This window comes from Vanacampus margaritifer, chromosome 2 (genome assembly GCF_051991255.1).
Source record: "Vanacampus margaritifer isolate UIUO_Vmar chromosome 2, RoL_Vmar_1.0, whole genome shotgun sequence".
NCBI lineage: Eukaryota > Metazoa > Chordata > Actinopteri > Syngnathiformes > Syngnathidae > Vanacampus > Vanacampus margaritifer.
This window is the reverse complement of record NC_135433.1, coordinates 36,270,416-36,293,669: the sequence shown is the minus strand read 5'-3', so window position 1 is coordinate 36,293,669 and position 23,254 is coordinate 36,270,416. Positions and strand designations below refer to the sequence as shown.

General features: G+C 38.7%; 1 protein-coding gene and 1 long non-coding RNA gene across 4 annotated transcripts; one reads left to right on the top strand and one right to left on the bottom strand.

The window, feature by feature from the left end:
- Positions 1–4,821: 4,821 nt before the first annotated feature.
- Positions 4,822–23,254, bottom strand: LOC144042887 (somatostatin receptor type 5). 3 transcript variants are annotated; one of them, XM_077555936.1, is made up of 5 exons: positions 23,171–23,219; positions 21,112–21,191; positions 10,331–10,420; positions 8,519–8,957; positions 4,822–7,692 (listed from the first exon to the last, which is right to left on the bottom strand). In XM_077555936.1, exons 4-5 carry the CDS (start codon positions 8,923–8,925, stop codon positions 7,053–7,055), a joined length of 1,047 nt encoding a protein of 348 aa, XP_077412062.1. In that variant the 5' UTR covers positions 8,926–8,957; positions 10,331–10,420; positions 21,112–21,191; positions 23,171–23,219; the 3' UTR covers positions 4,822–7,052. The 3 variants fall into 3 exon arrangements, with proteins under 3 accessions (XP_077412062.1, XP_077412060.1, XP_077412061.1); XM_077555934.1 differs by lacking the exon at positions 21,112–21,191 and having other exon boundaries at positions 23,167–23,254; XM_077555935.1 differs by lacking the exon at positions 21,112–21,191.
- On the top strand, positions 10,427–17,781 carry LOC144042888 (uncharacterized). The gene is made up of 2 exons (XR_013291006.1): positions 10,427–11,997; positions 16,461–17,781. It is a non-coding gene; the product is annotated as an uncharacterized LOC144042888 (long non-coding RNA).

Below are 23,254 nucleotides of genomic sequence, written 5' to 3'. Positions count from 1 at the left end.
ATACCTTGCATTTTTTCCCTTTCTGTTTGTCATGCAGGATGCTGTATTACTTTCTTATGCCAGAAGCTTTTATTCTGAGTAACAGGAGTTTTATATACTTCCTCTATGTTTTTTTTGTATTATCATATTTATTGTTAAAAGCAGCCGGACAGGTTAATAGGTTTGAGCGGGAACAGAGAGAACGATAAATGCAAAGACAGACCACAAGCAGTAAAAAGAAAACGATGTGACTGAGTCATTTTCATATAATGGGATCAAGGTAAAGACTGACCCCACTAAATGTACTCTCAAGGATTTCTTTGAAAATTTGAATGTTAAAATGTCTCTACCAATGTTGCAATACACCAGAGGGATCTGTGAGCTGAAGTGCCAGGATAAGACAGACATTTTGAATTCAGACTCAAGCAGACAGCAAAATAGATGCTTGAACTATTTCATGTGTTTACCATCATATGGTTGTATACATATTTTAATTTTTATATAGAATTTAAAGTGTTTTTTCTTCAGTCAATCGTTTTTTCCCACGAAAGAGAACAATCTCTCTTACCTTGCTGACAGTCCAGCATTCACCCAGAGAGTTATGCGTTGCACTTGTATTCACAGAGTTTGATGGGCAACACATGTATATTGTGCAACTCACCATATTTTTATAAAGTTGTGTATGAGAACATAGTGTGTGCTAACTGAGATCCTACGACTTCTTTGGGTCCATTCCACCAGGCACTGAAGATGGATGCGATGATCGGGTTCTTGAAACACTTGCGGTGTTTATAGCTTGTGCTGACAAACGGGGGCAGAGTCTGGCTGCCACTACTGTCTGCTTTATCTCTTGCAAGACTGATGATGGTCCTCATTATGCTGTAGCCATTTGATGAAGTATTTTAATTGCCCAGCTAAATCAGGGGTGTACAAATCCCGGTCCTCAAGGGCAACTATTCCGCATATTATAGATGTGTCCTTCCTACAACACACCTGATTCAAATGGCCGTGGTCGTTATCAGGCTTCTGCAGAGCTTACTTATAAACTGATAATTTGATTCAGGTGTGTTTGAGGAGGGAAATTACTAAAATCCTCAAGGATCAGATTTGAACACTCCTAAATTAAATAATGTCTACAGTTGGGTGCAAATCTTGCTGTTAAAATCTAGTGCAGATTAAATCCTGTTTGACTTTTCTGTTCTGTGGCTTGTGCACTACTTAAGTTAAAATTGTAACATTCTTCATTTTTATCCACACTTTCCCTCCCTTATTTGATGTAGTCGTTTAAGTTGTTTCTTTTCATTTTTCTCCACTTGCTCCCTCTGCTGCTGTTTCACCACCACCCTGAAACCCTGTTTCTGTCTGTTCATTGTGTAGTCTGAGCAGTTGTACCTGCACCTCACGTAATTCATGACCTCAGCCCTGAAGTTATCCCTTACGCCACACTATGAGTAACTCATTGTTTCCCTGGCATGTTACTTCTGTGTGACCTAGCGTGTCTTAAAAAAAACAATAGAATGCTCCTATTTAGTTTCTCCCCATCTCTCATTACTTGGAGTCTCTTTGACTCTTTCAGTGCTCCTGCTCTCAAATTAGATTTTTTTTTTCCTTCACTGAAACCCCCTCTGGTATTCCTCTTTATTCCACTCACCCCCAATCTCCACCTGGCTCACACTACATTACTTGATACCGTCCTACTGCCTTCATCATGCACGCTATCTCCCTTTGCTTCCCTTCTTTACATATCAACATTAAATTCCTTTTCCACCATCACTTTTGCGAGATTCATGTCTTTTCTGTGAGTTTTCAAGATTGAAGTAGCTAAACCAAAGGACGATTTAAAAAAATGTGTGCTTGACATCAAATCAGGCACGTCTTCATTTTGACATGAGGACAAATCTAGTTTACCATATCTGGGAATTGCGCCTCGCGAGACATTCTGGCAGACAGAGTACGTTTTCTATTATGCAGAAAGTAGGTGAAACCAGGTCTAATTTGTGGTGCAGGTGGAATTGATCCAGTCAATCGTATTTCATTCCTAATATGACGACAGCGTGCATCAAACCCTCTGAATCATTGTAGAAGTCAATTCAATGAGTGCATTAAATATATATTTTTATTTTTCATTTTAACATACATTATGTTACACTAAGCAGGGGTCCATTTAGAGGAGATTCCCGACTGCCATTGAGATGGCTTACTGAGGTTCTGGCTTGCTGCTTTCTTTGAAAACACAGAGATCAGACATCTCACAACAGCAAGGGCTGCAAAGTGAAGCTTGAGCAAGATGAAGTCTGGTCCAGACTTGAGGAGAACGCTCTGGTCCCTTTCACACTTCCCCAAATGATCATCACACAGTTGACAAAGATAAGCGCCCTAATTTGCCCAGAAAGAACTATGATGCTTTGCTTATTGGAATCTGCTGTGGTGCATTCTGGGACATATCAGAGGGTCAATTAAGGCAGAAAATATGGCCAAGGCGAGATGCCTGCAAGCCCAGCAGAGTACACTATATACTTTCATGCATCTTAACAAGATAATTACAAAGATTGAAATTGTGATTAGGGAAGACTGAAGGAACTTGAGTATAGGGGCAAGTTGAGCCCCTAAGAAACCTTTTTAAAAAAAGAGAGCATTTGACTAAATGTTTAGGTAGTAGACCCTATTTTGTGGACCCTGTAAAGAGCCACATGTGAGAAGTCATTAGACATTTATGCCCCCAAAAAACGTATTTTTACTCATGAAAGTAAATTTACTCTATCATAATGTCTATGATGATTGTGCAAATACCAAAGTAGATAGTTTTACATTTGTTTTATACGGAAGTTAGGATATCTATGAGCTGCAAAATTGGGTGCTAAACTTGAATAAAAGTGCACCATATAAGCTGTGGTGGATAATAAATTCAATATTATAGCCAAGGGGTCCAGCAATATGAGCAGGGACAAGTTAAGCCACCCTTCTATTTTAGCAGCACATTTTGCCACTACCATTCCAGAATGGTTTATTTGGAAGCAGGACGATTCCATTTTGTTTGGTTAAATTAAAGATGATTTTTTTATTCAAATCGGTTTTCGGTATATCCCTCATATCAACATAATGAAATGCCCGATAGAGCGTGGTGTATTGTCGTAGTACAGAACGGCCTCTTCTTACACGCAGATCACGCACTGTGCATGGGGCACCATCCTCCGTTGGGTGGCCCCGATCCTCCAGCACAAATGACTTTTATTAAGGGAACTTTAACCATAATGAGTACTTATACTGTCCCTTTCTAAATACTAGGGGTGTCAGGTGATTCAATTTTCAATCGTAATTCATCCCATGACTTCAATAGTTAACTCACGATTAATCACAAATTTGAGATTAATCACAAAGTTTTCATACTCTTGTTAACGTAAAAGTGGACTATACTTTAAAAAACAACAACCAAAAAACGAGTGGGATTTTTAATTTTTCTGCCACTAGATGGCATAATTGCATTTGTAAGACGATGGTGACAGCTCAGTGAATTTTTCTTTTCATATTAAGAGCTGTGGAATCTTTAACATAAAGTAACTTGTGAAATGCTGCACATTTTTAAACTTGACCCCAGTTCCCACAAATATATGCATTATTATTAAATGTAATACTGCTAAATTTTGATGTGGACGTGTCTGCTGCGTTGCGACTGGAACTCCCCCAGTACAGGCTTTCCAAGTAAGGGGCGGTCATTAATCGCATGTTAAAACAATTTGTGGCATTAAAGGAACTTTGAGAGGAACCACTTGCCTTGCTATACTCACTGAGTTGTCACATGGTTTAACACCTGTAACACAATTTTACAATTAGCAATCAGAGCTTTAGCATAAAAGGGCAACAGGTGAGTGATCTGAGTTGGAGAAATGGAGGACTACATTGGAAGCACAAACAAAACAAAAACGAAGTGCGCATTCACAGTCCATTCTGACATGTCAAGAAAGCTGAAACATACTCAACGGAGTCTACACGCTAAGTCTATCTTTACAAATACAGTAACACATTGACTACAAAGCAAATAGCCTTCGTACACTCTTACGTTGATGTTGCCCCAAGTCGTGGCGTGATGGCTAGCTTGACTTCCCTTTTAGACGTTACTTTATCGTAGTTGATTGACATTGTAGTTGCGACCAGCATCAACACAACGGTATCACGAACACATATTCAATCGCTAATTTAGGATGCTAAGAAACCGCTAATTAATTACGCTGTCATTGTATGACACGGCAGAAGTCTCCGACGTAAGTGGCTAGCGGCTACCTGTTAGCATCACCAACGACTGTCTAAGTGTCTGGCTGCCGGCCGATCAGTAAATTTGACAGCTTACTTTAATTATTTTCAATATTCTGGACCAAGTCTAATTTGTAATTCACCCTACATGTTTAAAGAAGGGGAAGCGTCTTTTCATTATATATATATAAAAAAAAAGTTTAATAGAAATTTGTCTTTATTTATTTTAGAAAACACTTTTTAAAGACAAACATTCAATTCAAAATGTCAAATTTAGCTGTTTAGATTATAGGAACACAACTTTAAGCCATCAATACCTTGTTATTTTACACATAACCATGTAAAAATAGGAATGTATCTGCCTCATATTGCACTTAAAAGTTGTGTTCTAAATGGCTATAATAGACATTTTGTATTTATTTTTTTATTTTATTTTTTTTATTTAATTGGAAAAGGTGTTTTACAAAATAAATGAAGACACTAAATCCTACACGGCTATATTATACTCTTTTTTTTTTTTTTTTAAATATTTAATGTAAAAAAGTGCTTTACAAAATAAAGACAAAGTACTATATATCTGTTGGTTGTTTTTTGTTTTAGCTAAAAAACGATCCAATCCGTAGCTCAAATCCGTGATCCGATTTGAACGGTGACTTTTGTGATCCGTTGCATCTCTACCTCTGGGTAATAAGTGATGATGTAAGTTGGTTGTTGTAAGTTTAAGAGCCATGCAAAACATGTGCAATGACCTCCCATCTTTTGTGTCTTTATTCCTTGTAAAAGTTCTCAGAGACAAGCAGATAACATAACAAACTTCTATTTATTTTCTATACGAGTTAGCTCATCTGAACACAACAAGCACAAGGGATTGAGAGAAGTCAAATATGAGCGAAGTCAAAAGATGAAACAAAATCAAATTACGGCTATTTTATATTCAGATGAGCTCAGAATGCCAAAGACCTGGCTGCGCTTTATGATATCTGAAAGTAGATGGGCTCCACTTGTTACAAAATCATTTTCCATAGCCTCCGTCTGATTTGATTCTTAGTGTGGAATTGTGCTTTTTAATACTCACTCTGCTTTCAAGAGTTACAATCACTCGCAAGATTGTGTGTTCACAAGGTTATTGAGATTGCATGGAATTTAGATCCTGGCATCGTCAATGGCTTTACAGAGATGAGTTGGGGCAGCACTGTCTATACACTTTGTTTCTGTGGGTGGCTTTTACGGCTCAGCATTTAAGCTGCACTCATCTGCCAGACAACGCAATGTCAGACAGGGGGCCTCTTGGAAGCTGCATAACGTATTCGTGCTGCGTCCATATGATGTGTATTTGCCATATTAATCAGACACCTTTTTAACTCTCAGCTGTGGGAAGGTTGTTTAAACATTCTGCGGACAATTGTTTGCTCTAGGACTGCGCTGGTTTACACGGGATGTAAAGCCGTCTATTTGGAGATCTTGGAGTGACCTTGATTTGTAAATGATATGGTGTGTGTTTGTTCTATGCAAAGAAATACTGCATATTCTAATCCAACTCACAGGCATTCTGCATTTTCTCACAACGAGGTGCGATTTAATGCATGGATGGTCTATAGTTAATCCGTCCATTACATTACAAGATTGCTGGACCCTCAAATGTACAGTTAACAGCAAACAGCTAAGCACACAGATAGACAAGCTACAGCAGCACTCCATATGCATGCACGTATATGTCAGCAATTGGAAAGAATGGCTGATGTAGTCCAGTGTAAAACAACAAACTTTAGATTGCAAAGCAAAGCACAGGTGTTACTCCATATTGACAGATGTGCCAATAGCATTCATGTTCATTACTCAAGTAGAACTATAGATTTTAGGGTGTAAAAAGTCATCCTTACAATACAATAAATACGGTATCTATATTACATACCTAACTGTAGACATTAAAACAAAATATTTCACATTATTTTGGCCACACAGTTACATATGTAATCTAGCACACATCGTCCTTCATCATTTTGATGTGATTTTTACTAAACAACATTCCGAGTTTAATGCCACATTTAAAGTGATTTTGTTATGTTGGTTATGTTTTGTAGCTTTATTTTATAACTGTGCAAGATAAACCGTTTTTAACCGAAACAGAGACCATTTAGTGGTCTAGAATGTTAATTCTAAAACTTTATACATTTTCTAATAAAATAACTTCATTTGCATTTTGTTTGGTCTGTGCCACAAAATATTTCATACAGACTTATTTTTAACACATATTAATCTGCTAATACAATGTGTGACTCTGAAAATATACGTGACGCTTGCCTTCTTGGGTATCGTATTCGGTTTGTGAATGGCTAGAATTGCTTTCTGTCTTTACAATGATAACGAGTATACACACTTCAGGGCTTAGTCAGCATGGGCTTTATATAAAGTATTTGGTGCAACAGTATATTTAAACAATATGCTGTATAGTTGACTTAGTTTTTCAATGCTCCGTACTGTTTTTTTCTATCACTGTACAATGTACAAGTTTGTTTACATTGAGCTCCAAGGTGCTACGTCATTTCAGGTTTGCTCTCAACTTTAAAGAATTTCTAAAGTGTGTTGCTTAGTGAGCCAGCTATTTCTTTTTATGGCATGCAATGTATTCTGTTAATGGCGCTGTTATCTCTCATACTACTGTCAACTTGAATATTTGGACACATTTACAGCAGTAAGGCATATAGCAATGAGGTTTGAATTTCTATTGCATTTGTAAGGATAGTATTTCTTTTCTAGGGAATAGTTTGTCAGATTGCCTCCTAACTTTTAATGACTCCGCAAGTTTTGTGAGTAAGTACAAGAGGTTACTGGTGTTCTGAATGCGTGTAGGGAACAGGCGCGATTCGTTTTTTCATCAGGTGCTTGTGGAAAAAGGAAGGCAGCAGAGCACGAAGCTGACGCATTGCAGGCCGAGATAACAGAAAATAAAGTAGCGGGTTCCAGCATGGGGCAAGGCACACCAACAGTATGGCAGTCAATGATGACACTTCCCATAGAAGGGACACATTTGTTTTCATTTCAACACCTGTCCCATGTGTGGTGACTGACAAATATGATGATAAGTATTGAGCAGATCTGGTGTGGGGAGAAGCGACAGAGCTAACATAAGGAGACATAACGTTAACAAACTCAAGTGCATAGTATGGTAACCAGCTCACAGCAAAAGTTAGAGTTGAAGCAATTAGAAGAGCAGTAGCCTTTTTGTTCCGCCTGTGTACACTTAAAGACTCCCTGTAGCCATGGAGGTGCGAGATGATGAGGCCACAGTTGACGGCAATGCAAAGGAGAGGGCCAACGTAATAGACAAGGAATGCCGGGACCAGAAAGAACAGCCACTCATCTCGGCCCTCTGTCCACGTGCAACCGCCATTAATGTTGATATAGGTGACCTTGGGTAACGCCATGGTGACTGAGACGAGCCAAATAGCCGCTACAATTGATAACCTGTGGAAGAGAATAGGAGAACATTAACGTTGGCTTTACCCCTATAAAGCCAAAGGTATCATATTAAATACAAGACATTTTGAGCCCTCGATTTCATTAGTATAATATTTGTTTCCCCATTAAAAACCTAACATATATGTTTAACACATGCATTGCACGGATAATCCGTTAGTGGGCAGTATCACCCAGCTGATGGCTTTTCCAGCGACCTTGCAAGATCACCCCAATTGGGAAAGGAGAGACGCTTATACGTATTAATAGTGGGAAAAGTTATTTGTGATTTTTGGAAATACAGGCGGGGCCTTCTCGGCTGGTGGGTGGCATTGGTGGGTGCCAAGACCTAAGCATCATCTGGATGCTGGCAACAGTAGTGGGCCAGTGGCTGAGCTGACCAGAATGGAGGGAATATTGCTGTGGAAGCAATGGGCAGAATGCAAGCCGATCTGCTCTTCTGGAAGCCACAACGTGTGAAAGCTGATCCAAGGTCAGCAAAGGCGCTACTGGTGAACGAGCATGCGCTGACCTTGGCTGCTCGCCTGGTTGGGTGGGCCCTGTTGGTGGCGTCCGGGAACCGATTTACTAAATCCTAATGATTGGTACTAGCTGCAACTTACACACAGACATTAATTGATAACGATATGTCATTGATAAAGATATGAATCAATGACCTTCATAAGTTAGGTTACTAATTAGCCATGGTTTCTACCCGTCAGCCCTTCTTTTGGATGTCAATGTTGCAAATGATATGATGTGATCGATGTAACCCGTAATAATGTGTCCAAAAGGAAAAAATGAATAAAACAAACTTGATTAAAAAGATACTCACACATATGTCAAGTTCACAGGTCGTCTTGTCCCCGGCGCAACAATATGATGCCGAAGCACAGACAAAGTAGCCAGGCTGAAAATTTCCACTCCCACTGTTATGGAAGTCACGAATCCCAGTAGGATGCAGGTGGCACCCCCAAGTTGCCAGTCCAAGAAAGTAGCACTCAGAAGCACACAGGGCAATGTGAGCAGAGCCCCCATGTCTGCCAGGCTGAGGTTCAGCAGCAGGATGGAGCCCGGCTTGGAGCATCTCCGACGGTTCTTCACCAGCACCAACCACATGAGGAGGTGACCCCCCAACCCACCAAGGAGCGAGACCAGGCTGACCAAGGGCAGCACCACGTTAAAGGAGATGGTGGTGTTGGTTGAGACAACGTTGAAAAGGAGATTGACAATGGCAGGCATGATGAAGGTTAGCTGTGGGACTTAAGTTGCTCCTGTAACCAAGCAATGAAAGAGTTTGTTGTTTTAAATACAAAGATCTAATTTCACAGAACAAAATTAAATTGATGTGAAAAAAGAAAAAAATATGTGCTTCATAAAGTCACTCACTGAAGTTTTATAGCCTTTTTTTCTCTAAATGTGGTAACAAACTATGAACCTGTTACAGATTGATATAAGGGTATAGGATAATTATCACAATGTTGTGGGAAAGTGGCGATACTAAAACAACATAGAAAAAAACTCAACCTTTCCATGTTGACATATATAATCAACCAACAATAATTAATAACTAGGGGTGTCAGGCGATTAACATTTTTAATTGTAATTAATCGCATGACTTCAATAGTTAACTCACCATTAATCGCACATTCTATCTGCTCTAAATGTACAATAAAAATAAAAAAACAATTATTTAAGTTTTCATACTCTTGTCAACATAAAAAAATGTATACAAAAAAGTGGATTTTTTTTAAACTAATAAAAATATGGCTGCATTTTTTAGTCATGATACAGTAACTCCATAATTTATAAAATTGAGTAAAAATTAGAAAGGTGTATTTTACTGTAAAAACGAGTGTGATTTTGATTTGTTTTGAGATCAGTTGTCTGCCACTAGATGGCATAATTGCATTTGTAAGACGTTGGTGACAGCTCAGTGCATTTTTCTTTAACATGAAGTAACTTGTGAAATTCTGCACATTTTTAAAATTATAATATATAATTTTACACCAGTCTCCACATATAGGCTATGCATTATATTACATTAATTACTGCTAAATTTTGACATGGATGTGTCTTTTGCGACTGGAATTCCCCCAGTACAGGCTTTCCAAGTGAGTTGCGGTTATTAATCTTCAGTTTGAGGTAGTTACTTGCTAACGCACGCACGCACTGTGAATCGAGTCACATTGTGGGGGATGTCAAAAGTGTTCCCTTTCATCTGGCCATTAGCGTGGGTCTTCAACGAAGGTGGCCAAAACATGCCTAATCAAAATTAAACTGCACTAATAAACTAACCACTAGAGGGTGCTGCAACTGCACAAATGGAATACAACCACACCTTTTTAACATACAGTATGTGCTGCTTTTAATATCGCAATATCGCCGTTATCGTTACATCCCTAATCAATATAGAGGGCTAAACAAAAGTAGACAAGATGATTTGTGATATGAATAAAAGATGAGGAAGTGGTGTGGGCAAGATTGCAAAATATACACAAGCAAAAGTGGCAAGAAAAGCAATGCAAACAAGGTAGATCAAGTCTTGAGTTCCTAGAGAGATGCACAGATTTTCTGAAAACTGATTTTAATAATCACATGCATTATTCATGCGGATAATACTTGCACTCCATGGCATCTAAATCACCTGCTATCCAGCGCTCAGCAGGCTTCCGATGACTGACAGGCCTGATGAGTCAGACGTGATGGTCTAGCCAACCCCTCCACCACCTTACTCCTGAAGACATTTAACATTTTCAATTTGATGTTTTACTGTTTTTGAATTTACTTATAGGCATATCAATGTGATATAAGCATGAGTGTTTAAAAGAATACAGTGGGATGGTGATTTTGTGAACTTTATTTGATCTTTGTACCCTCAAATGCTGTTGGAGGGGCAATGTGCATGATGTTGTCAGAGTTTCTTGACATTTAGGGACTGAAGGTCTGGGGTCAGATTTTGATTACTTCTGTTCCCCCAATCAAGAAGGGGAACTGTATAAAGATGTCTGTTTACCATCAACATTACACCTTTGTTCAATCTAGGAGATGACATGTCTGCCCTTTGTTCAATCATGAGCCAGGAGGAGGAACCTTTTAGCTTTTTTGTATAAATGTGTCGATGTTCTGTAAATTGTCACACACTTGGAATCATCACGTTGCATTCTGATGTGATATTCTGACTGTGTCTTTAGAGGCCTCTAAATAAATTCTTGCAGGAAAACTTCTTCATCAGATCTCGGATACAATGATTTTGAACACGTAAAGATTACACTTAATATAGTAATCAACATATTCCTTCATTTTGGTGACCCCGACGAGCGACGTTGCGAGCTGTGGCGTTCACGGACGGATGCAATTCCAGGCGCCTAATTAATTACGGTGAGTGGACATTTATCCACGTTTGAGGAATTGTGTCTGTTTCGAGTCGCTGCAGCTGGTATTCGTCTTGAAAAATTACATTGTGATGAGATCTGTGTGAAAAGGTGTTAGTAAAATTTGAAGTCGTTGTGTTGGACACGAAGTCCCTGATTTCGGATTTTACTACGGTGTTCGAACTGTACACGTACGTGGTGACGACAGCATTGTTTACGGAAGTGTCGTTACGTTGGTTGTCTCGCTGAAAGGGAAACACAGGCAGACGCAGCGGGTTGCGCCGCTGCTAAGAAGTCGAAAGATTCTTGAATAAATTTGATATTAAAAAGTATAAATGGACACAGCGTACGTACGCCGCTGTTATAAATTTGGTACTAAGAGGCACAGGTAGACGCAGCGGACTTCTCGCCGCTGTTAAGAAACCGTTAGATTCTTGAATAGATTTGTTCAGCTGGTAGACACATGCGCAGATGAGATACGTAACGTTACGATGATGGTGCACAATTAAGCCGGATTGTTGCAAACGGGCTGAAGCAGGCGTTTTATTAAAAATTACAGGAAACACACGGCAGTCTCGTTCTAAAGGAATCTTAGAGATTGTAAGTCCCTGCATTTCTGAGGCAATTGTTAAGTACATGTAGAGTTGGAAACAACTTTTCGCTGCGAAGGAGCCAAGAGACTGCTTTGTGATCGTCTTAAAGCAGTATTTTTTCCGGGCTACAGGTTGACGCATAGCTTTTATTATTTATGAATGCTATTGCTAAGAAATCGAGAGATCGCGATATTTTTGTTTTTGGATAATTTTGTTTAGCTGAAAGGAGCGCTCCGCCGTCTAAAACGGCATATGATATTGAATTTCCACGGCGAATGTAGGAGTACTGCTGTGTGAGAAGTAAGCCCGTGAAGATCCTGGATATATTTGTTGAAGTCGCGCAAAAGGTATTTAATATCTGTTTCGTTTTCGTCTTGTTTGTGTTTGTCTGGAAAAAAAAAAAAAAGAAAAATATTTTTTTGGGGGGATTAAGGAGAATACTTTTGATCTGTTATATCGTAGTATAATAAGTGAGACGTCACTGACTTTATAAATATTAAAAACGACTAATTACTACATATTATGGACGGAAAAAATTGACTGTAACTAAGGAGGTTTGCATAGACTTCCGGTCGAGAGTCAGAATTGGTCGCTAAGCGAACAGTGAGTTCATGATGCTGGACGCATTTCCACCACGGCGTCAACGTAAGTATGAAACTCTTTTAAATGTATGAATGCGCACGAATTGTGATAGTGGTTGGTTCTCACCGTTGTAAAATGTGGTGTGTTTGTGGAACTTGATTGTGTAAACAGCGCCAGACGCTGATTACCTCCGTGAAAAACACTTCTATAAGTTTCTTCGAATGGAAGAAAAGTTAGACGGTGCGCAGATGGCGGTGTTAAGTGATTTTGAGAATGAGGAAACTGATGCTAAGCTAGCGGCTCTGCTCAGCGTACAAGTTTTGCGCAGGAGATGAGTTTTTGGTAAGATGCTACCGTGCGAATCTGTTTTTAAGGCTAAGGATGAGTTAGCTGCGGGCAGCCGCATCTGTTAAGAAATTGGAACATAAATTGGATGAAGTGTTGACTGTGAAAGATGACCCGGGGGGAAAATTTGAACCAAGCGAGAGCTCTTGGCTTAGAAATGAATTGTTGAGTGTACGCATTTGTTTGTTTGTTAAGCTCCATGGTGTGTTGTGGCCACGCGGTTTTTCGTTGTTTGTTTTAAATTGTGCGCGACGTGTCTGTGTCGCAGCCGTAACGTTGCGATGGATTGTGCGCGAATAAGTCGACATTTGAGCTATAAGTACGTGGTGAAGTTATTATTAGACGAATAAACGGTGTATTTTACAAATGAGTGCGCACTTCGGAGAGGTTTGTGTTCGTCTGTGGTTCAACAACTGAGACGCCACTGAATTAAGTTGAGGAGTGTGTGTTGTGTGAGTGTTTGTTGAAACTATGAATATGTGAAGCATGTGTGAATTGTGAGTTTAAAGGGGGGATTTGATTTCTTCTTGTTTTTGTGTTTTTTCTCCTCAATGCCTTTATGACAAGGGAGAGGAAACTGAAGTTACAGTAAGTGAAAGAAGGACTGAGTTTGTTGGAAGGCAGGTATTTTGTGTCTCCAAAAATGAGCGAGATAAGATAGGATGTATATGAATGGCGTTTTGTAGGAAAGAAAGAAAAGATGGGTGGAAAGTAATTTTTTCCCTCCAAAATTCTTTGTCCTCAAAAAAGAGTGAAAAAGAATGGTAAGCAGGAAATCTGCATATTTTGAAAGTAGGGGAGAATTCTGCCTTTGTCTGTGACAATTTTTAAAGCTCTTCCCCCCACGCTTGATTAGGGACTAAAGGTCTGTGAGGATGGGGGCCGTGAGCTGCTGTTTTAAGAAGGTGGTGATTTGTACTGTTGTCTGTTAAAATTAAATTAAACTAAATAAAAAGGAAAGGGGGTGTGATAAGTTTAGTCCTCTCTCCCATTGTCTCCATTTGGGAGACTTGTAGTCTGTTGTGTGTGTGAATAGCAGGGGTCGTCTAAGGCTAAATCAAATTGTTCCTGTTATGCGGAAGGACATAGAGGTCTAGGTGTTAACTACAGGCCACTCTCATATTATTTTTAAAATCAGATCTGTGTAATATAGTTGAATAAGTAATAAAACCAAATTTTAATTGAAATAGACTTTTCATTTTTGATTTTTATATTTCCCCTGCATCTCTGATAACTTATTCGTAGGTGTGAAAATGATTTAACCTTTGTCTTTATCTGAGTCCCATTCTAGAAGTCTGGAAAGGACTTCCATCCAAGTGGCCAGGGTGACTAACAGCTGTCACATTTTCTTAAATTTGAGGTAACACGTAATGAAGATGTCTATGGTAGACATATGCGTAAATATAGTACTACTACTTGCTATAGTGTAGTGATCAAATTCAAATAAAACCACAAAATGAATAAATTAGGGGTTTGAAAAACAAAATATTTTGGGGGAATTTTTTATTTTATTTTTTCTTGGAAATTGTATGACAACAAGCAGTGTTCTCTTGCTATGATCTCATCTCCCTCTGTCTGTTCCGAGTGTATAAATGTTTCGGGCAGGTTCAATCTTTGACTGAAAGGTGTTTCACTTGGGTGACTCAACCAAAAAGTGCTGGAAATGGAATGAACAGCATTCTCCTGCTATGCTTGATGTTCAGAGTGGACGGCGAACTGAACAATGGTCACTTTCGGGGGGGAAGTGACCACACGGACTGTAAATCCGCTCGTCCTGTGACTGTTCAATGACTCTTATGCATTGTTTGAGCATAATGTCCAGCAACTTTTTAAGCAGACAGGATTATCATCGATTCTGCCATGATGAACTTTTCCTGAGAACTCCAGTACACAAAGCCCAGTGCCCGCTTTGAACTATGCCCTGCATAAACTGCTATCGACAAGGACAGGAAGGAATATGAACTACAGTTGTGGACTCAAAGTTCTGGAATCATCTGAGTTTGGTGCCTGAGGTCGTATGTTGTATTCTGTTTGTAGACATTTGCACTCTGTACTATGTCAGAAAGGAGATGTGATCTATAGCAACGCAGTTTCGGAAATTGAGAACAGCTTATGTGAATTAGGGTAGTACAAAATTCATTCTAATCCTTAAATACTATATTTTCCGTTGTTTGATGCTTGTTGAATTTGGCCTTCTAGTTTTTTCCCATTTCTCTTTTATAACTTTGGCTTCTCAGAGTGGACTCAGATATGGAACACTTACGCCGAAGTTGCTGGTTAAATTTTTAATTTTCGATTTAGGTCGCAGCACTGATTTTAATTGGGTCATGATCTGCAAAGTTGCCTGCTGTGTTTTACAAGCCCCCACTACTCTGTAGAAGAGGTGAGGTTAGTTAGCATCTTAAGAATACTTTTTGGTTGGTTTAAAGTAGGGATTTTGTTTTGTTTTTCTGATTATAACTCGTTTCTTTTACTAGTTGAGATGGCAGATATTTGGAAGATTTGTGACCTGCAGTAGATTAATGGGGTTGTTTAAAAAAAAAAAAAAAATAATAATAATAATTCTTCTCTTCCTGACCCTAAAAGTCCTCCGCTGCAGTATCTTAATTTACATCTGCTTAAGTTGGTTGTTTTTCTAATCTACAGGATTCAAATTTACATTACAAACTCTTGCCTCAAAGGCTTTTGTTTTTATGGCTCATGGCTAGCTCAGCTGGAGATCTTTTTATAGTTCTGGTGTTGGCCAAATTGTCACAATTTGGTTGTTTTTTAATCTACAGGACACAAGGTGTCTGTTTTTCCTCTTTGAAGCAGCAATTTGGAAGCGGCTGCAGTTTTCACATTCAGGTCTGAAATGATCAAAATTGATCTTTATCAGATGGGGGAATGATTGGTCTGTCTGAGTTTGTTGAAAAGGAAGTCTGATGTGAGAATGATTGGTCTGTCTGATGTGAGAATGACTGGTCTGTCTGTGTATCAAAAGGAAGTCTGATGTGAGAATGAAGTTTGGTGTGAGGAATTTTACAGGCAGCGAATGGGGAGGATTTGACCATGGGAGGAAACGTAAGTTCTACAAAGATGACAAAAGACAACCCTTATAGCAGAAATACGGTAAGTATGTTCCATCTCAGAAACGATTGAAAAGTATAATTTCTAGAGCCCATGGAATATGCCATTTAGGTGTGGAAGGAACATTGACACACCTGGGTGACATTTTTTCATGAGACAAGTTGTTAAAAATGAACTGCAGTGTTTATTTAAGGTTTGAGTATAAATCTCTTCTCAGACTGTTCATGGCCCGGCCGGACATGAATAGTTCTGAGTTAAGATGATGTTGTTTTTAAATGATTTACACTGCTATAATAAGAAACCAGCGTTAAAAATACAGAAATTTGATGTACGACAAAGAGCACATTTATGCTAAAATCTACAACAGTAAATATCATGGTAAAATATTTGATTAATCATTATCTACCATCATAAGGGTTTCCTAGGAAGATTGGATCAGACAAACCCACTTGAAAAAACAAAACTTCATAAGATATAGAAAAGGCATTGAGATTAAAACATATTTGATTTAGTATATTATCTCTGATCTCAAGGACATTAAAGAAAAATAGAAATATTAAACAATTGGCCTCATAAAGTTTCAATGGCAACAAGACTTTCATTATTATGCCATTGAATGTACAAATGTCATTAAACGGATTCTGTTTGAATGCCACAACAAAAATAACTTTTTCCGTGTCCAACAGCATGTTTCAGGACCTACAGAACTTAAACAATTAACATTTGCTAACAAAAAACCAGGTGCTCTTTTCAAAGTAAAGAATGAAGACTATGTATGTTATGAGTGACTAAATGAAAATGATTTTGCACACAGATTGGTTTGCTGATCATAATGGTGGGGGCCACATCCACCACATGTGAGCCAAGAGGTCCCAGGCTCATCAAATCACATCAGTTGACTGAGGGGGTTGACTAAGCTGCTGATCTGCGTCCACACCAATTGGAGCCATCTAACGGATCCCACCACACCCGGTTCCAGTGTCTACCTGACAAGCTGCCCAAGGACGCAGAGGAAAGAAGATTCATTGGAGTGCCTTTTCCATGGGCAAAGATGGGCACAGTTGATTCGCCTGGAAAAGCTGATCAAGTGTCAATCTGCTGGTGAAAGGGGGAAATCACTCAATGGTGATTTGAATCACATGCCCCTTTTCATCAATTCACAAGGAAAGAGTCACACTGGGAATGAAGTCCCGTGACCTTTCCTGCGATCTCTGGCAGTGAGCCAGGGTTCGGAAAGAGGCTGACAAACGCCTCTTCTTAAAAAAAAAAAATAATAATTTTTTGACCAACTTTTCATTCAACAAGACCCTCATCAGGAGATGGCTTCGAGGGACGGACACATCTGCTATTGCGTCGTGACACTTAACCACATCACATAGTGTTATGCCTCACATTTATTATGCCCCTTCCACTGATTTTTTTAATGAATCAAACTGAATTTTGACTGCTAAGCCCCTCTATCTATCTTTCTCTCTCTCTCTTTCTCTCTCTCTCTCACCTGCTATTCTTATTTTCTGAACTCCACACATAAACATTGCTTCATTTTTGCGACGATCAAGATCCGCGCTGGACTTTCTCTCTAGACTATGGTGGGATTAAATGTCCGGTTTTTGAACTTATAGAAGTTCAATGGTAGGACTGAAGACATTTAACATTTTCAATTTGATGTTTTACTGTTTTTGAATTTACTTATAGGCATATCAATGTGATATAAGCATGAGTGTTTAAAAGAATACAGTGGGATGGTGATTTTGTGAACTTTATTTGATCTTTGTACCCTCAAATGCTGTTGGAGGGGCAATGTGCATGATGTTGTCAGAGTTTCTTGACATTTAGGGACTGAAGGTCTGGGGTCAGATTTTGATTACTTCTGTTCCCCCAATCAAGAAGGGGAACTGTATAAAGATGTCTGTTTACCATCAACATTACACCTTTGTTCAATCTAGGAGATGACATGTCTGCCCTTTGTTCAATCATGAGCCAGGAGGAGGAACCTTTTAGCTTTTTTGTATAAATGTGTCGATGTTCTGTAAATTGTCACACACTTGGAATCATCACGTTGCATTCTGATGTGATATTCTGACTGTGTCTTTAGAGGCCTCTAAATAAATTCTTGCAGGAAAACTTCTTCATCAGATCTCGGATACAATGATTTTGAACACGTAAAGATTACACTTAATATAGTAATCAACATATTCCTTCACTCCTCGCTCAGGAGACATAAGCAAACCCTCAGTGACGACATGAACAACTGGGACGGCATCGCGACACTAACAAGGCAAGTCATCTCAATGGACACGTTTCAAAGACAGAAGTGTGTGTGTGTGTGTGGGGGGGGGTTTCCAAAGGAATAACTTCAGTTACTTACAAAACATTGAAGCATGAACTCCTGCAAGTGAAGTAAATAAGGAAGACTTCTACATGTATGTGAAAGTTGCTGAGTAAATCTCACCTCATCTTTATCTGAGCAGTCGAGCCTGCTTTTGCCTTTTTTCATCACGAGTCAAATACACAAACAAGCCGGCACTAATAATTTGTTACGCAGGCTAATGGCACTAGTGAATGAATCGAGACATCACTCAATTTTTACCATCCTCATGATGTTGCTTTGGGATGTTGTCATATTTATTTTGCGAGATCTTTTACTTATACTATAAGAAATACTGTTCACAATGTCTTGTTTTATTGTAAAATACTAGATAAAACATTCAAATGAAATTATCTTCTATCCTAAGAGAAATGTTTATGTCTTCCGTCACTGTCTTCTGCTGACCAGACCTTGCATAACATTCCCTGCATTTGCCACTGTAATACCTGAACTTTACAGACTGACTGGCTTGTTTTGATTAGACAAGGTGACAGTTATCATGAACAACAGTAATAAAAAAAAAATCCCCGTTTTTTAAATTAATTTTTTAATTTTGGTCAGTTCAGTATCATACAATACTTGAATTTCCTAACATTGTAGGTTTGCCATCAAATGATGCAAATGTTCAAATGACTCGTGCAGTAGTGCGATGCATTACTCCCACTTTAGTCAAAATCTGATCAAGCGTGTCTGTGTAGTGTGTGTGTGGCACAGATGGACAAGCAAATGAACAAAACATTGTTTATTTCTTCCCCCATCTGTGCCTCTCCTGCAGCCACTCATCTGCAGCCCAAACTCCCTGTTTCATCATGTACCTTTCTTTTTATGAATGTGGACTGGCGAGCAAGCAGAGGTCAGCGAGGCAGATTCACAGTTAGGAAGAAGCAAATCAACCGACTGGTGCTGGCTTTTTAAATTCGATTTTTTCTGCTGGTTCATCACATCACATCATTGAGTCAGTGAGACTTTATGAGTGACTGATTAACTCATTTACTGCCATTGATAGATATATATAGATGTCAAAAATGTGTTTGAACTATTTCTATTAGTTTAACTTTTTTTCCACTTTTGTTAACGAGAGTATGAAAACCTAGAAAAATTATAATAATAATACATATATATATATATATATTGTACATTTAAAACAGATATAAAATTTGTGATTTTAATGAACTAACTAGTGAAGTCATGTGATTAATTACTGACGCCCTTCGTTTTTAATATACTTTTCTTCTTCTTCATTAAAAAAAGTAATTTGAATTATTATTATTACTATTTGTAATAATATTTTATTTTCTTTAAAAAAGAAGAAGAAAAGTTTATTAAAAATTAGGGCCATCAGGCGATTACATTTTTTAATCATAATTAATCGCATGACTTCACTAGTTAACTCACGATTAATCACAAATTTGATATCTGGTCTAAATGTCCCCACCCAAAATTCCCCCTAGGTTTTCATACTCTTGTTAACAAAAGTGGGAAAAAATGTTAAACTAATAGAAATAGTTCAAATGAATTTTTGACGTATATAGCCGTCAATGGCAGTGAATGAGTTAAATGTGTGATTAACTATTCAAGCAGTTTTAGTGTAATAAGGGTGATACTATGCCCTACTTCAAAAACTAATGGAACATGTAATTATCGACTGTTGTGGAATGAGATGAAGGATGGGAAAAAGTTAACCTAAAAATCCTTAGCAAGGAGTCTTAGCTTAGGAGTGATTCCAGAAAGCTTCTTAGAGCATTTAGGAATGGGCACAAAACTCTTATTTTAATGAGGAGGCTATTTCCTACGCAGACTGAGGGTCTATGGAGTGGAGCAGAGGATCATGCTGTTGTTCTACCGGGCTGCATTGGAAAGTATCATCAGATACGGCATTGCGGCCTGGTACGGCAACCTGACTGTTCAGTCAAGGTCACAGATTGCCGGTCTGGTGCGGACTGCCATGAAGATCATGGGGGTCAGGAATCATCCTTCCCTACAGATGCTTTATGAGCGGTCCGTCACCAGACTGGCACAGAAAATTGTTACTGACCCGACTCATATTCTGCATCATGAGTTCCAGCTACTGCCTTCCGGCAGGAGATTCAGGGCCCCCAGAACCAGGCTGAACCGCTACAAGAACTCATTCCTGCCGACATCCATCAAATTGCTTAATAACCGACATTAACTAAGTGGTGCAATATATATATATAGGAGTGCGTGTGTATTATTTATTTTAATTATCTCTCTCTATTCTGTTGTTTTTCTCACTGTAAACTACTGCTGCACTTCTTATTTAATTTTGATTTTATCTCTTTCTATTCTGTTGTTTTTTCCTTACTGTAAACTGCAGCTGGACGGAGTCCAGGAAAAAGTTCCCCACGGGGAAAATAAAAGTATATCGTATCGTATCGTATCGTATCGTATCGTATCGTATCGTATCGTATCGTATCGTATGAGTCATCCTTTTAAAAGCTGTGATTCTTATGGAGACTGTAATTGTAAACAATATTTCACTTAAATGAATAGTAGGCTATACTTTAAAATTATTCTACAAAATGTGTGGAAAATGTAGGCCCACTTGCAGTCATAGTGATGGATCAATCCGCTTATATTAATTGTCATGTTGGTAATTTTTGCACATTTCAATTTTCACACTCAATTTTGGTATTAAGCACAATACAACGTGCAGTCGATACTTGTTTTTTTTATGCACATATCTTAAAATTGTAATATGACTGTTAATTGCCACGTGTGCTCATATTGTACATAGTTCAAAATCTTAATAAAATGTTAATCCCCAAAATGTATTTTTTACTGTCATATGTTATAGCTGTTTAACACTAAACAGTCAGTGAACTTAGCTAAAATGCTTCTAAGTCTTGTACTTAAAAATCAAAGCTGCTTTTGATGTCCAACCCAAAATCTTTCATCTACTGCAAAAATAATTTGTCTCGGTGTCCTAATTGGATGGCAGTGCAATCTTATCTTCTGCATTGTTCTGTAACATTTGTAGTGCAAGAATTATTGATTTGTTTTGAAACACAAACTGCAAATTAGTGTAGCCAGATGTGTGTGTGTCTAAATTTAACCCAGCCTTTAGCCTTGTGCTCACTTTGTCTCTGGAGCATCACATCTGTGTTCTGTTTCTGACTCTCTGCTCATCTGTCCTCTTCCCATCTTTTCCTTAGAGGCCTTTAACACAAGCAAAACTCATAAAACTTACATATTGCCTAGATTGCACATATGCAAAAATTACATCCCTAGTTTATTTTTCATGTTTTAATATAAAGGTTTTTATGTGCCACAAAATTTTACTAAGTTAATTCAAATGATCAAAATAGAAAATACCCAATGGTGGGGTTTTCTATCAATAATATGCATCCCCGGACTGTCTACAATCCAACCAGGTATGAAAAAAGTACGTCCGTGACTTCTTTAGCTTTCTCCTCCTTTCTAAAAAATGTGTGCTTCAAACGAGCAGTTTAAACTTACGTTACTTAGTCACGTCAAAAAGACACGGAAGTGCACTCGACCCAGCCCCCTCGGGTTAGTGGCACCACCTCCTGTAAAGGTTTGTCACGCTCACTGAAATTCGAGAAGCTGGCTGCGCCCTTCTTTTTCTCCCCTTGCTCGCAATTGCTCCATGGAAAGGGGAAACAATGATTAGGAAAAAGTGGTTGTTTCCTTCGTCCCAAAAGACAGTGGATTAATTAGATTTTTGAAGGACGTGTACCGACATCATGGCGGCACGGTGGTTGACTAGTTAGCACGTCCGCCTCCCAGTGCTGAGGACGTGAGAACGAGTCCGGGCTTCGGCCTTCCTGGGTGGAGTTTGCATGTTCTCCCCGTGCTTGCGTGGGTTTTCTGCGGGCACTCCGATTTCCTCCCACATTCAAAGACATGCATGGCACGTTGATTGGATACTCCAAATTGTCCATAGGTGTGATTGTGAGTATGGTTGTTCGTCTCTGTGTGCCCTGCAATTGGCTGGCAACCAGTTCAGGGTGTACCCCGCCTACTGCCTGAAGCCAGCTGGGATAGGCTTCAGCGACCCTTGTGAGGAAAAGTGGTTAAGAAAATGGATGGCTGGATGGAGGGTGTACCGACATCATTTCTTAAAATACTGTTTTGTTAGTAAAAGCCTGTTTCAGAGCTGGATTTACAACACGTATAAACATAATGGATATGGAGCCAATAAGATTTGGTATTGAAAAAAAAATGTCATTGTGGAAAAAGATGCATTGATATTGAAGTATTGGCATTGTAAAAGGTTGTATTGAAAAATAAAATACAGACATTAAAAAACACTATTTTCTTTCAGCATTTTTTTTTGTATTATGATGTCTTTTTCAATGCCAATCTGCGGATTTTTTTTACACTCTCTCTTCCACCCCAGACTATATAGTGTGTGAGTGTGTGTGGATAGTTGGTGTTTTGTTATGTTGACTGTAAAGAACTAATCCTCTGGAATTATGAAATTCACCTTGAAACCTTGAGGTTCAGATTACAGGCAAGTTTTCAATCACAGTTGCACTTTCCAAAAGAGCTGCTTTCATATCCTTTTAAACTCATTTTAAATTCTTCTAGTGTAAAAAAAATAATAATTAATAGCTGAAAGACCAAAATAGCTAACTTCTCTTCTCTCATTCCATCTGAAGAGCACATTGGTTTTGTTTGATACACAGAAATACGCTTAAGAGGGCACCTGCCAAATCAGAGTGACTGGTGCACATCTTGCAGTATTCACTAATCAATTTCATAGGACACACCTGGGCAACAAAGCACACATGTCATTTGTCAGTTCTACTACTTTTGCTTACGTGAAAGTCTGTTGTCTATGTAATGTAAAGATGGTAAGACCTTAAATTAATGCTGAATATCTGGCATCGAATTTCCAATACTTTTGGAAGTAATTTTGGTTTTATTAACTCATTCACTGCCATCCCACTTAAAATGGATCTTTGACGTTTAAAGTCGTCAATGAATGAGTAAAATCTTACTTGAAAAGCCATAGGATTCAATTGAAGCTATTTGACATATTAGCCTTTTCAAATCATCAACAAGTCAGTTTGATACAGGGCTATACAAAGCCAAAATGTAGATGGTGGAAAGGTGAGCACAAAACAAACAAAACCACAGGCAGATAGAAAAAGTGAATGTGCCTCACTTACTGTGTGCAGCGATCCGCTCCGAGGAATAGCCCTTTGCTCACCTTCACCCATTGTGATGGATGAAATGGGGAAACCCTGTGCTCC

What these genes read in the sequence shown, in the direction of transcription:
- LOC144042887 (XM_077555934.1), bottom strand. Translation starts at nt 8,925, where the DNA reads ATGCCTGCCATTGTCAATCTCCTTTTCAACGTTGTCTCAACCAACACC. An exon ending in CCTGTGAACTTGACATATGT is followed by an intron (nt 7,693 to 8,518) that starts GTGAGTATCTTT and finishes TCTCTTCCACAG; the next exon opens with GTTATCAATTGTAGCGGCTA.